Below are 16,909 nucleotides of genomic sequence, written 5' to 3'. Positions count from 1 at the left end.
AACCACCGGTCTGTTTTGTAGAATGGAATGTGGGGACCTGAGCTCTCTCACCCTAGAGGAGCTGCTTAATCTCCAATCAATCTGACCCAATATATAATTTCTCATTATGAGTACAAATCTCGCACACCCATAATTAACCAAACAATAACTAACTTGTAATGTTAGATGAAATGTAAATAACACAACTTGGTAAAGGAACACCTGACATAATAGGCAAGTTAGGGAGACATGGAAGCAATGTGTTTGCAATGCTATGAAACTACATTAAGATACTTAAGGCTTTTAGGCTTTTATTAATGCTTAATCTGTAGGGTAATTTCACTTTAGAAATGTGTTTGTGGTCATTTCAGCATCTACTTGGGCTTTATGTGTGCACCACAGACAGGGTTTATAAAATATTGGTTATAATAAATTGTCTTATAACTACTACAAATGTCAACAATGCATCTACAAAGTTAATAAGCATCCTAGAAGTGCCTGAACGGCAAATTAATGTGTCGGTGTGTCAGGTGAGGTTTTTGGAATGTCTAGGATCCATTCCTTGGGGGAGGTACTGTCATATCAGTCTGTTTTCCCTAATTACCGTTTGCTGTCGTCTCCTACCTGTGATTACTAGTTCTCCACCTGTGTCCTGTTAGTCTCCCAGCCAATCCCTGTGTTGATTGTTAGGTCTGTTCACCTGTGTATTGTTATCCTGTGTCTACTTAAACCCTCAGTTCCTTGTGTTCCCTGCCAGATCTTAGATGTTGTTTATGGCGTTATGTTCCAGTCCTGTTACCTGTTCCTGTGTGTTTCCAGAGAATAAATCAGTGTTCATTTGACCTGCTCTGCCTCCTGAGTCCTGACTGTCTGTTTCTGCAATTGGGTCTTACATCGCCTAAGTCGCACCATGGCAGAATGGTTATTAACAATGCTATGAGTTTGCACACTACAACCGAGCAGCAGTGCTATGCTTCATTGACTTCAGGAAGGCCTTCGACTCAATCCATAGAGGAATGATGATGAGAATACTCAAGGCCTACAATGTTCCTCCGAGCCATTGATACCATGTACACGGGAACGAGAGCCAGAGTGACAACGCCGGTGAAATCCACATGGGAAAATCCTATTCAAAGTCCAATTCTAGACAAAAATAGCCGTTCTGAACTTTTCAGGCGTTACGATACCACCAAAGAAAGCCTACCAAAATAGACTAAACTGTAGATTGTGTTGACTAGCTCAATAGAATAAAAGTTACACATTTCAGATTACTACAACTAAAGGAATTTTATTAAAAACAAATTTATCAAAATTACCGGTAGCTGTCAAAATTACAGCTGGATTTGTATTGAGACAGTATAACCATGCACATGTCTGAGACTGTGCTGTATGTGTTCTGTGCTGTAAACAGCATGCACATCCTCATGGGTGCACAAACTGCACACTTGTTGAGTGGTGTATTGGTACAAACTAACAAACAATATACACAATACACATGTTTAAGTTAGTTATTCAAGAACGCTATCACAAACAAATAAGGATATATCTCACCTTGGTGCTGGCTACCCTGAATGTGTCCAAATGGGGCTCAGGTCATTATATAGGCTTCCAAGGAAACACACCTGTAGCCAACCACTGATTGCAGCCAAAATGGTTCAAACCAACTGAACAAGGGATAAGGGTTTGAGTGTGTCAAAGAAGGACAGAATAGACACTATAATACAGGAAAGTTAAATACTAACAATAAATAATATCAATGACTTTAAATGAAATGTACCGTATAATGTATTTTTGGGGTGGAAAAGTGAAAAAGAGTAGAAAAGTGACAACATATTGTAGATTACCCTGAGGATTTGATCTGTCTGGTGGGAGGGGCCATGGCATGACTGTTCCAGAGGTCCAGCGATTTGTACAAAACGGGTACAAAGCGTAACCTGACTCCGCCACATGGGGCAGCAGAGAGTACACTGGGTTCCCCCCTCCTGCTCCCATCTGGGAACTCTCAGGCAGACTTGATGCCCGGCCACAAAACGGCCTGGCCAATCAGCGGCAGCTAGAGGCGGGATCAAGGCATACACAGTGCTGCCTTGATCCCGCCTCTAGCTGCCGCTATAACTGCGCTATAACTAATTGGCCAGTTATAGCGCCACCATGAGGCAGAGTTGAAAATGTTCCAGTGGCATTTCTTCCTAGCCTGGCGCAGCCACACTAAACCCGCCCCTATTGCATATGCATATGCCCCGAGCCGCACGCAGCCCAGCGCAGTGGTATATTAGTATCGCAACGCGAGGCTAATTTCTTCCTTGGCCTAGTGGGAATGTGCGTACACAATTTCATGGAAATCACACGATGTGTTCATGATTTGCGGCAATTAGTTTGAAACTCCTGTGAACTTTGGTAGCCAATCTTAGCCAATCAGGTCTGAAAAATCTGAAATACCCGTTTCGTTGAATGGCTCTAGAGAGTACTGTCCAAAAATGATTTAGCACAAAGCGGCCTCCTGGTTTTGTAAAGCAAAAAACAGTCCCTGGGCTAAAAACGGCCATAGCCACTTTTCCAAATATGATGTGAAATAATGAAAAGACTTTAAAAAGACAACGAAGACACGAATACTGTATAGAGCTGTGGTCAGTGGATTTTATTTCATACAATAGCAATGTCACATTATTTATTATGTTACTATAATATGTTATTTCATGTCAGGTGGAAACCTTGTATATCCAAAACTGTACGTTTCTGGAAATGGAAAACGAGAACCTGAGTTCCAATAGAGTTATTAATTATTTAGTCTCTCGTCAATGCTTTCCATTGTTTCCATATTCATAAAACCCAGACAAACTTAACCACTTTTATCTTCACAAAAAAGCACAAAACATCCAATCTACAAGCTCACCACGTGTCACAATGTGTCACATTAATCAGCTTTTTTTCCCTTTCTTTTCTTTCCTGGATTTCTAAAATGTAATTATTCCATTTAATTATTCCATGTATTCCATGTCATGCTTTTATTTTTTTATTTCTTTGTGGGTCGGAAAATCTCGACCTGGATCTGGACCTGAAAAAGAATATTTAAAAATATATGTTTATAGATTGGCAATTTTAATTTGACCCGGGATCCTATATAGTTTCCTGAGACACTGCATGGTCTCACTGCCTTTAATGCAGAGTATGTGTACCGTGCTTATTGTAAGTCACACTGGACAAGATGGTCTGCTAAATGCCTACATTGTATATTGTAGGTAACTACACAACCCCAAAAGCTGTACCAAAATATCATTGCACTGTAATACAAAATAAATGGTTTTCAGTGGTTTTCAAACCTTTTCACATCACGGCCCACTATTTATTCAGCATTTGAGCCTCGGACCACCATTATTTAATGAGATTTAGCCTCGCACACCCAATATGATTTTGTGCACAATTCCATGCTGTATTGATGTGGTACCATAGGAGAGATGACAGGCAAACTATCAAATTAACAATTATTTTATATATATTGTGTAGACTTGTTTTAAATTAAGTAATGCAGATAGATGGTTTCATTTTATGCTCTTTTTACGCTCTCAAGAGTTAAAGATCTATAAGGGTTCATTTGGTTACCAACTCTCCATCATTTAGTTGGGGACCACCTGGAACCCCCTCAAGGACCACTGCATGGTGGTCCCCGGACCACTGACTCACATGTGAGCCGGTCTTCACTCATCCATTCCCTTCTTGGTGGGAACTCCATCTCGGGTCTTGGCTCGGAGCTTGTTGACCTGGGACTCGGCGATGTCTGCTCGCTCCTCTGCCTCCTCAAACTCGTGCTGCAGCTTGCGGAACTTGGCCATGTTGGTGTTGGCTGCCTCCTCCGCCTCTTCTGCCGCACGCTTGTACGCCTTGACCTTCAGAGAAGGGGAGAGAAGAGGGGGAGGCGGGATTAAAGGACATCAAATGTCCAGGAGCCAATCACAGCAGTTCTCTGAGCCTAATTATTCAGAAAACCCCAGGACACAGAACCTCCACTGAATGTTCAAAGTTACTTTTTTTCCTTTTAGTTTTTTTGGGTGCAATTGAACCAATAACCAAGGACCCCCAGCACCTCGCAGTGCGAGGCGCTGGGGGTCCCCAGTTCAAATATCATTATTTTTTTGGGGGGTCCCCAGTTCAAATACGATCATTTTGTGGGATTTGCGGCCAGAAACGTTTGGGAACCCATGATCTACGGACCTTGAGCTGCAGCTTGTCCACCAGGTCCTGCAGTCGGGACATGTTCTTGCGGTCCTCCTCGGCCTGGAAGGTGAGCTCCTTGATGCGCCGCTCATACTTGCGGACGCCCTTGATGGACTCGCCGCCTCGGCGCTGCTCCGCCTCCATCTCGCCCTCCAGCTCCTTGATGCGCGCCTCCAGCTTCTGCAGCTGCTTCTTCCCGCCCTTCATGGCGATCTGCTCGGCCTCGTCCAGCCGGTGCTGCAGGTCTGAGAAGTTGTGTTAAAATACGTGTGAGAGGAGTTTAGTTCACAGAAAAAAAATCTTATTTACACACTGGAGTTTTTGTTGTTTTTGTCGCATTCCTGAGCCAATAACTTGATGACGGGGTGGCTGGTCAGTGGTCAGTATAGGAGACTCCGCTGGTCATCAGAAAATACAGCAAGAAGGCTATGTGCATTTCTGCACATAAACACCGGCCACCACATACTCCAGTGACTGCTGATAAGGTTATGGGTAAAAAATAATAACATTTAAATGTCTAGCCAAAACGAACCTTTGATGGTCTGCTCCATGTTCTTCTTCATGCGCTCCAGGTGAGCGCTGGTGTCCTGCTCCTTCTTCAGCTCCTCCGCCATCATGGCGGCGTCCGTGATGGCCTTCTTGGCCTTCTCCTCGGCGTTGCGGTTCTCCTGTAATGTACAGGGCAGTGGTCCTCAACTCAAAAGTTAAGGACCCCCACATTGTATACTGTCTTTTTTGTCGTGAACCCCCACACCATGCACAATTTGTTTGCGCCAGTGACCCCCAGATTTTGTTTATTTAGTACATTTTGAATTCCGGATTCCGAATGACTTGTTTATTTTCCATCATGAGTGTATGAATGTACCAAATGGATATACTGTGTACTCTCAGTCACTCAGTTAAGACACTGTGTACAATAATCCTCCTGATAAATCTGATAATGTGAAAAGAATATTGAGCATTTAATTACACCCCGACCGTATTTTTATTAATTTCTCTTTTATTCCTTTTGTTATGCTTTTAAAACTGTGCCAGTTTAAATACCCTTTTAAGTCGTATGTATAATGCACTTTGAATGGGTGTAAACGTGCTACACAAATAAACTTGCCCTGTCAAGTAATGCTCCACGAAAAAGGACGTCTTTTCAGAATAAGTGAAATGTTTTCCAACCCTCTTGACAAGACTGATGATCGATGACAATACTTCGAGCAATATGGACCGCGAACCTCATCTTATCCTCATAATAGTCATTGGCAACACATATACAGCACATGCTCCCGAGTGTGTGCGTGTGTTCACGCGTTCGTGCACACACAGCGTTCACGTGGGTCGACTTTGATTGTGGTGAAAGGGAAGAGGACTGTTTAAATGCTTGAACTTTTCTTTTTGGTACTTGGCACTCCGCAAAGAAAAACGTGGGTGCCAAAAAACTATTAGAAACCTTCCTGAAGTTTGTGCTGAATGTTAGAGCTGTACAAAATAGAGGGTGACAGTGAGAGACGCAGTACAATCCTATAGTGGATAGCTATAGTGGATTCTTCAATTCTTATCAAGAGAATCGATATCTGTAGTGAGGCAGATTCACAGACCTGAGTCAGCCTCTCACGCGCGTTGAGAGCTTGTAGATCAGCTATTTTCGGGGGGTACGACGGGCGTTTTCGAAACAAATTTGTTCAACGCAAAATACTGTGTTCAAGTTTAGGAGACTTCGGAAAAAAAGCAATTCTTTTGAATGCTGCCTATAACGGCATGGAAAGGAGAGGCATTTGCATTACTTTCACCGTAGTAAATGCTACATTCCTGGTCTGGAGAGGGCAGTTGTTTAACACAGGGGTTCTCAACGTTTTTGGCCGGGGACCCCCGAAAATGCTTTGGCAACGTCTCGGGACCCCCGCCGCCCCCTCCCGACCCCCAATATAAATTGACTGCTACAATAACCTTAAACCATTTTGGGCGGGAACCCCTTTTGGTGTTTTAAGCATTGTTATAATTTAGCTATTTAAAAATAGCAGATCTACAAGCTCATAGCGCGCCACCGAGTGGCGCGCTACGAGCTTGTAGGTCTGCTATTTTTGAAAAATCGTTTTTTTTTTTTTTTTTTTTTTTTAAATAATTTGGGGACCCCCTAAAATATTTTGGCGACCCCCCGAGGGGTCGCGACCCACGGGTTGAGAACCCCTGGTTTAACAGACGGGTAAAAGGGCAGGGGCTGAAGCCCCCTTTGATGTCTATGTATGTGTGCACTGTACAGTACCTGTATGGCCTCCTCCACCTCGACATGAAGGTGCATGAGGTCGGCCTCATGCTTCTTCTTCTGGTTGATGAGGCTGCTGTTCTGGGAGTGCAGCAGCTGCGTGCGCTCGCTGGCCTCCGTCAGCTCCTGCTCCGCCAGCTTCCTGCCGCGCTCCGTCTGCTCCAGCACCGCCCGCAGCTCCTCCAGCTCGGCCTGCACGCATGCGGAGCAGAGTTACGCCAGGGCTCCACCGGACGCGTTGCGTCTCCGTCGCGTGCGTCAAAAAAAACGCACCGGTTCAATTTGAATGCACGCGTCGCGTCTCCGTCAACGCAATTGCGGCAGTGGAGCCACCCTTCATTGATTAAAAAGGGAACATTCCCTGACGGTGACGGAGACGCGATGCTGACGCGCCCGGTGGAGCCCTGGAGTCAGATTGATTGAGTAGTAGGGATGCACCGAATATTCAGCCACCGAAACTATTCGGGCCGAATAGTGGCAAAAAACCCCCGCATATTCGGTATTCGGTTGATTTTTTTAGAGCTGAAACCGAATAGTCAAAGAACCGAGGTTTTGTTGTGTCAAAATGTAATCATGTCTTTTGCCATTATCATGTAGCTCGACAACAAATAAGGGCCTTTCTCAGCCCCACCTCTCTCCCATTGTTTATATTGTGTTTTAGTTTCCAAGATGGCCACAGCACCAGGAGGGGGTGGCCTTACTGGGCTGCGTTCACACATTCAAGATACATGTCTTGTGTCTGTGTATAATGGCCTATAATGCATATGCCCATATGGTTTGACCAAACATTTTGTTTGATGGGGGGGAGGGGGGCAGAACACATCCATCAAAGCTGTGTTCAGACACAAGTCAGGTGTCAGACACAAGGCAAGTGTCTTGAATGCAGCCAAGAAAGGGCATATGTCAACCCCCGCCCGCTCATCTCCGCCCCACCCCCTCCTGGTGCTGCTGCCATCTTGGAAACTAAAACACAATATAAACAATGTGAGAGGGGTGGGGCCGAGAAAGGCCTCACCCCTTGGTATGGCCATGACAGCAATGGTACAAAATCTGGTGTTTCTTATATTCAGTATTAGGTTTCGGCCAAGAATTTCCCATTCAGAGCATCCCTATTGAATAGTTTCTTAGACATAAATGTAACAGCAACAGAGTACAGTCAAACACTTATTCCAAAAGGGATAGCACCAAAACAAAGTCCTTGCGGTCTTGTTTACATTTAGGCCCTATGCAATCAATTCGTAGACATGACATGAAGAACAACAACAAAATTCAATATCATAAATAACAACAAAGAAATCAATATAATTTTAGGAAAATAATAAAACACTATGTACAGACTACAGAGTGGGGGAAAAAAGGAAGAGAGGGGTGATCACCTGCTTAAAGGGACACTTCACCCTTTTTGCAAAACAATATATGTTAATGATGTTTAGGAGCTTTAGAACACTTTCCTGGGGGTCTTTATGTGTGTAATATGTGGTTTTAGATATTTTAGATATTTTAGATTGTAGCAGTGAGCCCAGTGTCTCTGATGTCATGGACACTGGGCTCACTTACTTCCTGGACTACATGTTGTCTCAGTAAGACAGCCCTCCCCCTATCCACAAGGAGGAGCAGTGCACCAAAGTATTATGGGAATTATAGTCCAGGAAGGAAGTGAGCCCAGTGTCCATGACATCAGAGACACTGGGCTCACTGCTACAATCTAAAATATCTAAAACCACATATTACACACATAAAGACCCCCAGGAAAGTGTTCTAAAGCTTCTAAACGTCATTAACATATATTGTTTTGCAAAAAGGGTGAAGTGTCCCTTTAAGGGAGAAGGATCATTTAGACAGTTAACGATAATAACCCTTGCCTGGATCAAGTTGTTGCGGCGTTCCAGCAGAGCCATGTTCTCTCTCAGGTCGTCGTTGCCGTGCGAGGTGTCGTCCAACTGTAGCTGGGCGTCTTTCAGGAAGGCCTGGGGAGACAGGTGCGCAATGAATCTCTTAACGTATCAGAGTTTATTGAGTATATTTGGCAGATATTTTTACCATATCTGCCTAAAAGAATTACAATATTGATATCACATCAAAATCAATATGTTTTATACTAATCTTTTAGCTGATATTTTGTTTGGCTGAAAAGGCCTTTCGTGATGATGATTTAAACAATGTTTTCTGGGGAAGCTTTCAAAGGTGTCAACAAGTTGGACAAATGTGAAGTAAAAAAAAAAAAAAAATATCTAACTAATATCCGCATCAGTAGGCTTGAATCACGTAATAAGAGAATACACCGTTTTGTTTTTAGAATCACAGTTACTGTATAACAGGTGTAAGATAAAGCCTACTGGAGACTTGCATTTCAATAATCGGATATTGGCGAACATTTCAAGATCATCCTACCTGGAGGCTCTTCAGCTGCTTCTGGGCGTCGGCTGCCTGGCGGTTGGCTTGGCTCAGCTGGATCTCCATCTCGTTGAGGTCTCCCTCCATCTTCTTCTTGACCCTCAGGGCCTCGTTGCGGCTCCTGGTCTCTGCCTCCAGAGAGGACTGCAGGGAATCCACCATCCTCTGGTAGTTCCTCTTGGCCTGCTCCATCTCCTCGTCTCTCTCCGACAGCTTTCTCTCCATGTCGGCTTTCACCTGGTTGAACTCCAGCTGGGCTCGAAGGATCTTGCTCTCCTCGTGCTCCAGGGAGCCCTCTGCCTCCTCCAGGGCTGACTGGAGCTCGGCTTTCTCTTGCTCCAGCTGTTTCCGGAGCTTCTCCAGTTCGTGCGTGCTCTTTCCGCCCTCTCCCAGCTGGTCTGTGAGGTCAGAGATCTCCTCCTGGAGGTTCTTGTTCTCCCTCTTGATGGTCTCCAGGTGGTCGAGGGACTCCTCGTAGGCGTTCTTCAGTTTGAAGAGCTCGGTGCTCAGAGAGCGCGCCTCTTTCTGCGAGGCTTCCAGTTCACACTGGGACTCTTCGTACTTCTGCTTCCACTCCGCCATGACCTTGTCAAAGGCTCTCTGCTTCTTGTCCAGCGCCGCGGACGCCGCGTTGGATCTTTCCAGGTCCAGCATCAGGTCCTCGATCTCGCTCTGGAGGCGGTGTTTGGTCTTCTCCATGGACGAACACTTGGCGTTCACGGCCTCGACGGCCTCCTCGGCCTCCTGCAGCCTCTGCACCAGCTTCTTCTTTGCCTCTTCGAGCTCCTCTGTCCTCTGGATCCCGTCCGTTTCGTATTTGGTCCTCCAAGTCGACACGTCAGTGTTGGCCTTGGAGAGCGCCCTCTGGAGCTCGGCCTTGGCTTCCTGCTCCTCTTCGAACTGCTCTCTGAGGAGGTCACAGTCGTGGCGGGCAGACTGCACGGCGTGGGCCAGCGCGTTCTTGGCCTTCACCTCCTCCTCCAGCTGCCTGCGTAGGTCCTCCAGCTGTTGAGTGTAGGACATCTTGCCCCTGGTGAGCTGTGACACCAGGCACTCCTTCTCCTCCAGCCGGCGCCCCAGCTCCCCGTTCTCAGTGAGGAGTTTGGCCCTCTGGGTGGTGAAGTCGTTGATGGTCCGCTGCGCTTCCTCGCATTTGGTCTTGTACTCGTTCATGTTGTCCTCCATCGTACGGCACATCTTCTCCAGGTTGGACTTGGCCTTTACCACGCTTTCCATGTTTGAGCACAGGTCGTCCAACTCCAGCTTCAGTTCGCTCTTCTCTTTCTCCAGCTTTTGCTTGACGCGCTGGAGGTTGTCGATCTGCTCTCCCAGCTCGGCCACGCTGTCTGCGTGTTTCTTCCTGAGTGAGGCGGTGATGGATTCGTGCTGCAGCGTGGATTCTTCCAGTTCCCGGCGCAGCTTCTGGAAGTCGGCGTCTCTCTTCTTGTTGAGCTCCACCTGGGCCGACGTGGCTCCACCCGACTCCTCCAGACGCTCACTGATGTCCTCCAACTCTCGTGAGATGTCAGATCGCTGCTTCTCCACCTTTGCCCGGGCGGCTCTTTCAGCTTCCAACTCCTCTTCCAGTTCCTCTATTCTTGCTTGGTTTTCTTTCAGCTTCTTTTGAAGCTGAACTCCAACCAGCTGCTCATCCTCAAGCCTCCCGTTCATCTGGGAGCCCTCAAAGTCTTTCTTCTTAAGCTTTTCCTCCAGTTGCTGTTTGTCGTTCTCCAGGTCCATTAAACTCTCCTGGGTGAGTTTCAGGTCTCCCTCAAGCTTGCGCTTTGAGCGCTCCAGCTCCATTCTGACTTTCTTCTCCTGGTCCAGAGAGCCTTCCAGATCATCCACCTGTTGCTCCAGCTTGGCTTTAGCTTTGGTCAATGTGTTGGCTTTGTCTTCCTCGCTCTGAAGGTCATCGAGTGTCTGCTGATGAGCCTCCTGCAGTGCTTTCTTCTCCTTGGTGAGCTTCATGATGTTCTCATCCTGCGAGGCCATCTCCTCTGTCAGATTCTTCACCTTATTCTCCGTGGCGTGTTTCTCTTTCTCGACCTTGGCCAGTGTCAACTCAAGGTCATCAATGTCTTTCTTCAACTCTGAGCACTCGTCTTCCAGCTTCCTTTTCTTTGCTGTGAGGTCTGCATTCAGCTCCTCCTCATCCTCCGCTCTTTCTGTCATCTCCTTCAACTTGGCTTCCTGTTGTATCTTACTCTTTATGAGTTGCTCGCAGCGCTCCTCTGCGTCTGTAAGCGTGTCCTGCTCTGACTGAATTTGGAGAGCCAGGTCGTTCTTCTCTTGGAGAATGGCCACCATTTTCTCTTCAAGCTCCTTCCGTCTGGCTTCTGATTTCTCCAGGGCTTCTTTCAGCTTGCCGAACTCATCCTTTATGTCAGCCATTTCTTTCTCTGACTCAGCACTCTTCAACAGGGGTTTGATCTTGAAGAACAACTTCATCCAGGGCCAGTTCTTCACACTCAGGAATGAGCGAAGGTTCCACTGGATAACCATCAGGGCATCTCTGCGCTCTGCCATCTTTATAAACACTGCCCTCATGAGGATAGCCCTGGCATTGGCTTGAATCCTGGTGATTATGCGAGAGAGTTGCTCATCTCGCATCTCCTCCAATGTGCCCAGCAGGCCTGCTTTGAAGAAGACCTTGGTGTTGCCAAACCTGTACTGTGTGTGGTCAATGTCCAGGGACCCGAGCAGCTTCTCAGAAGCCTTCTTGCAGTCAATGAACTGACCCTCAGGAACTGCAGAGGCATTGAGGATCCTGTATCTCTGTTTGAAGTCACCATAGATGACCCTGTTGGGGAATCCCTTCCTGCAGATTCTAATGCCCTCCAGCACGCCGTTACAGCGCAGCTGGTGCATCACCAGGCAGTTGTCCATGATCCCCGGAGTCTTGCTCTCGTTCGGGATGAGGCAGCGGACAAAGTGGGGGTGTGTGGTCTTCAGGGTGTTCATCAGCTTGTTCAGGTTCTCCCTGTGAAGAGCGGACACCGTCTGGAAGGCGGATCCTTTCTTCTTGGCTCCCTTTCCGCCCCCCTTCTCGGAGCCCTCGCTCACTGCAAAGGATGAGAAGAGATGGCTGAGCATCTTCATCGAGGATTTCTGATAAAGACCGACGACCGTTTCATTCAGTGGGTCTTTGTTTTTCACCAACCAGTTTGTGATGTTGTAGTCAACCGTGCCGGCATAGTGAACCAGGGCAAAATGGCCCTCTGATTTCGGCCGGGGCTTCTCAAACATCTTGTTCTTGCCCATATGGTTGTCATACAGCTTGGCTTTGAAGGTCTGGTCGCTGGCTTTGGGGAACATGCACTCCTCTTCCAGGATAGACATGATCCCCATCGGTTTCTCTATGAGTTCGATGCAAGCCTGGAGATCCATGCCGAAGTCAATGAACTCCCAGTCGATTCCCTCTTTCTTGTACTCCTCCTGCTCGAGGACAAACATGTGGTGGTTGAAGAACTGTTGCAGTTTCTCGTTGGTGAAGTTGATGCACATCTGCTCGAAGGTGTTGAAGTCGAAGATCTCGAAGCCGGCGATGTCCAGCACTCCTATGAAGTGCTGACGGTGCTGCTTGGTGTCCAGGGACAGGTTGATTTTAACCACCATCCAGTTGAACATCTTCTCGTACACAGACTTAGCCAGAGCTCCGAGGGAGTAGTAGACTTGATCTACGCCCTGGCCTTTCGTGACAAACTCGTTTCCCACCTTGACTCGGGGATGGCAGAGTCCTTTGATGAGGTCGGCCGAGTTCAGCCCCATCAGGTACGCCGACTTATCGGCGGCCTCGGTGCCGTCGGGCTCGGCCTGCTCCTCGCGCTGCTTCTGCTTGAACTTCATGTTGCCGTAGTGCATGATGGCGCCGGTCAGCTTGTAGATGGACATCTTCTCCTCCTGGGTGAAGCCGAGCACGTCGAAGGCGCTGTCTGTGGCGATCAGCTCCTCGTTGTCGTTGATGGACGCCACCGTCACCTCCCCCTGGGAGATGTAGCAGTAGTCGTACGGGTTGTTGGTGATCAGCAGCATTTCCAGCAGCTCCGGCTTCTCTTGGGACAGGATCTGGAAGAAGATGTGGTAGTTCCGCTCGGCCTTGAGCTGGAAGGTGATGCGCGACTTCTCCAGCAGGTAGGTCTCGACGTCGGCGGACGACAGCTTTCCGCTTGTCCCGAAGTGGATGCGGATGAACTTCCCGAAGCGGGACGAGTTGTCGTTCCGGATGGTCTTGGCGTTCCCGAAGGCCTCCAGCGCGGGGTTGGCCTGGATGATTTGATCCTCCAGGGTTCCCTTGCTTGTGTCCTTCTTGGCTCCGGCGCTCATGGCAATGGAGGCAAAGTACTGGATGACTCGCTTGGTGTTGACCGTCTTCCCCGCGCCGGATTCTCCGGTAATGAGAACAGACTGGTTCTCCCTGTCGGCAGTGGTGGAAGAATGAAGCAAGAGTTTGTATTACTTAAAGATATTTAAGAAATCACACTTGTGTGAAGTGAGGGGTGCTCTTATCATCATGACATACATCATCATCATACATCACATTCCGTGCTTGGCCAAACACACAAAGCTGTGCAAAACAAATATGTTTGGGTCATGTTATCGTCTGCTCAGGCTTTTGTGAAAACCCCAGACAGTTTTGAAGTTGCTCGATTCAGTATTTCGATATTTGATATTCATTTTAGCAGACATACCCCCTTCCTATACAAAACCATTGTAAACTTCAAACTCCATTTCCCCCATTCCCCCCAAAATAATAAAACATATAGCTGCAAGCAGCATTAACAGGGGCCAAGCCATGAGAAAAATCACACCCGTGTGAACTGAGCAGTGTAAGCTGCTCAACAACATCGCTGGCTGGCTGCAGTTGTGCTCAGTGTGAATATGCCTTTTAGGTGCCACTACCGCTGGTCACCCAGCGGTATTGCAGCTGTCCGTACCCCAAACAGACCCGCTTATTGTGCATATTGCATAGTCTTTTCTTATTGCTGCATGTCTTGGCTCCTCTTGTCACTGCAGACAAAAAACAGACAGACCATAGGCGCTTCGGGTTTGGCCCCTTTTTAAATCACACTTGTGTGAAGTGAGGGGCGCTAATATATTAAAGTCTAACTCATGTAGATTAGGTGATAAAATGGTGATTTAAACGCCATTAACAATAAAGAGACATTATTATTCCCTTCATTGTCAATGGCGTTTACAAAACAAACATTGAACTAAAGACAAACATTAAACCTGTGTATAGGAGACGATAGCGCCCCTCAAAAATAAAACATGGAAACGACTTTGATAATATTATCTCAAGTAATTGTGATTTTCTCAAATAATTGCAATGTGATAATGGCGACAGGCCTACCTGTCGGTAAGCATGTACTGGTAGGCGTTATCGGAGATGGAGAAGATGTGAGGCGGGGCCTCTGTCCTCTTCTTCCCGCGGTACGCATTCACCACCTCAGAATCAGAAGAAGAGTTGGGGGGTTGCAGGCTTCTCAACAACACTGCTGGCTGGCTATATTGCTACATTTCGTTAAAAAAAACGACTGCACGGTATAATTCAAAATAGTGGGTGATCTAAGGTTCAGAGGTCAAAAGTCAGAACACGAAAGTTGTTGAGGAGTTGGCATGAGGAGACGCATATGTGTATCAAAGTTTTATTGCTAAAGCCAGAACTGCAATATTTGGCGGAAAAAGAAGAAGAAGAAGAAGAAGAAGAAGAAGAAGAAGAAGAAGAAGAAGAAGAAGAAGGTGAAGGTGAAGAAGAAGGTGAAGAAGAAGGTGAAGAAGAAGGTGAAGAAGAAGAAGAAGAAGATGAAGAAGAAGAAGAAGAAGAAAGAAGAAACATACAAATTCAATGAGGGACCATAGGCCCTTCAGGCTTGAACCCTCAATAATTAAAAACAATGTAGGAAACCAAAAATAAAGGGACCCGTAATTTATTTTGCCCGCGACCCAGAAATGGGTCCCGACCCACAGTTTGGGAACCAGTGAAGAAGGGCATTAATTTACGACAAAAGACACAACGGTTTCTGCCCGACAGCAGCGATTTAATATAATAATAGAATACAAAATATAATACAATACCTCTGCATCGTAGACGGGCAGCCACTTGTAGGGGTTGACCGTGACGCAGAACAGGCCCGAGTAGGTGTAGATCATCCAGGCTGCATAGCGCTCTTTGAGGTTGAACAGAACGGCCGGCTCGTGGAGGAACGTGAACATGGCCATGTCCTCGATCTTGTCGTACTTGGGCGGGTTCTGGGGGTGCACGTCGGTGTCTTTGACCGTCACCGTCGTGCCGTCATCTTTGTCCACCGTCGCCTTCCCCCCTTCTTTGCTCAAGATCTGTCAATTCAATGTCATTAGGGTCAAATCACAGCGAGTTGTCTCCAGACACTTTACATGTAAGACCCGACATTGAAGATAGGATCCAAAAGGAAGCACGCACATCTCAGAACACTGGTGCTGAACTAGAAAATACGTACAATGAGAAAGAAGGGTTGTCCGCACACTGTATATCAGCTCCCAGGAAACATTTATTGAATAACCGGGTCTACGGGTCTTCGTCCCGGAAGGGTCGAAACGTTATTCAATAAAAGTTTCCTGGGAGCTGAAATACAGTGCGGACAACCCTTCTTTCTCAGGACCTGACATTGTCCCACCCTGTGCAAGCAATGTTGCGACAGTGGTAGTAGCAGTAACAACAATAATAAATCGCCTATATGTGCAATATAGTATACCGGTAATATATAATATAGTATAACAATAGTACTGTATATAGTGGTATTGCATAAGAACGTTAAGATAATGTACAGACCTTTCCCTTGCGGTATTCGACCGTGGGGTCGACGACGAAGCATTCCACCTTGATGTCGAAGGCTCTGGTCTGGGCCTCCAGGCGCTCCTTGTCCGACTTCCTCAGGTAGATGATGGCCTTCCCAAACTCGGCCATCAGCGCGTCGCCCATGCTGCTGCTGCTGCGTGGAGTTGCACGGACTGGACTGGGGGACTATCAGCTGGAGAGGAGGCGCAGTCAGGGTGGTTGACTGCAAATGTGTTAGTCAGTCTTTTGAATAAAAATTGTTTTAGTCATATTTTGGTCATTTTAAATGTTTTAGTGTTAGTCTAGTTTTAGTTATAGTTACTTAATATCATAAGATTTCAGTCGACTAAATCTACAGTTGATTAGGTCGGCTAAAATGTAGTCCTACACTTGGTTGTGTTGCATGCTGAAATAGCAGATCTAGTAGCCTAGTGCTCAGTGTATTTGACCACCGACCGATTTCTTTTAAAGGGACCCCCAGAAGCAAATATTTGAATGTACGTATTCGAACATTTGCACACTAATGTTCATGATAGCCGTATAGTCTCAACAATAGACACAAGATCTGACTGTTCTCATGTGTTCTGACATGAATTTCAACCTGATGAAGATTCAAGATTCAATCTATACTCTGAGCAAACAGGGAGGCTCTATTAGCACAATGGTAAAAAAAAAAAGCAGCTTGCGCAGGAAACCAGGCTCAAATCCATGGGGTGGAACCGGTGGAAGATGCATATTTAAGAATATTAAAGCCTTAAAAAAGACAGTAAGAAAAATAAATCAGCTGGATAGGAATGAGAATCAGGGAAATCAAGGAGGAAAGGAGGAAAAAGAATCAGACACTATAGAGGAAAAAAGATGACATGTCAAGTAGAAAACATATCTACTGTACGTTATATACACATCATATCGCATATAGTTAACAAACATAGTGAACTAAAAGTAGCGAAAGATATATAGTTAAAGGATTAGTTCACCCCAAAACATTACATATTTTCTATAAATTACACACCCCATGAAGTCTTGAATTCATGGAGATTTTTTATTTTATTTGTTTTATTTTTTCAAATTCCTGAGCCAATCATTTAATGAACGTGTCATCGGGCAATTGGAGACTCGAATTACCGTCTTAGGGATGTGAATGAATGAATACATTTCTTCATGGGGTGTGTAATTGAAAAATAAGTCACTTTTTCCCCAGTAAACTACTCCTTTAACTGAAACAAAAATAAAAGTGAGGCTCGACAAAAATG

The 16,909-nt window shown here is 46.2% G+C and overlaps 1 protein-coding gene across 1 annotated transcript; it reads right to left on the bottom strand.

Annotated features, from left to right (window-relative positions):
* Nucleotides 1-3,639: 3,639 nt before the first annotated feature.
* Nucleotides 3,640-15,800, bottom strand: LOC306941565 (myosin-6-like; the record flags this gene model as incomplete). The annotated part of the gene is made up of 9 exons (XM_079527088.1): nucleotides 3,640-3,863; nucleotides 4,189-4,436; nucleotides 4,724-4,859; nucleotides 6,446-6,637; nucleotides 8,308-8,412; nucleotides 8,837-13,256; nucleotides 14,193-14,287; nucleotides 14,918-15,178; nucleotides 15,651-15,800. The coding sequence occupies 9 exons, from the start codon at nucleotides 15,798-15,800 to the stop codon at nucleotides 3,675-3,677; spliced, it is 5,796 nt and encodes a 1,931-aa protein (XP_079383214.1). The 3' UTR covers nucleotides 3,640-3,674.
* Nucleotides 15,801-16,909: the final 1,109 nt, after the last annotated feature.

The sequence above is a fragment of the Electrona antarctica genome (genome assembly GCF_951216825.1).
Source record: "Electrona antarctica genome assembly, chromosome: 17".
Taxonomy (NCBI): Eukaryota; Metazoa; Chordata; class Actinopteri; order Myctophiformes; family Myctophidae; genus Electrona; species Electrona antarctica.
This window is presented reverse-complemented; position numbering and strand designations above follow the sequence as displayed.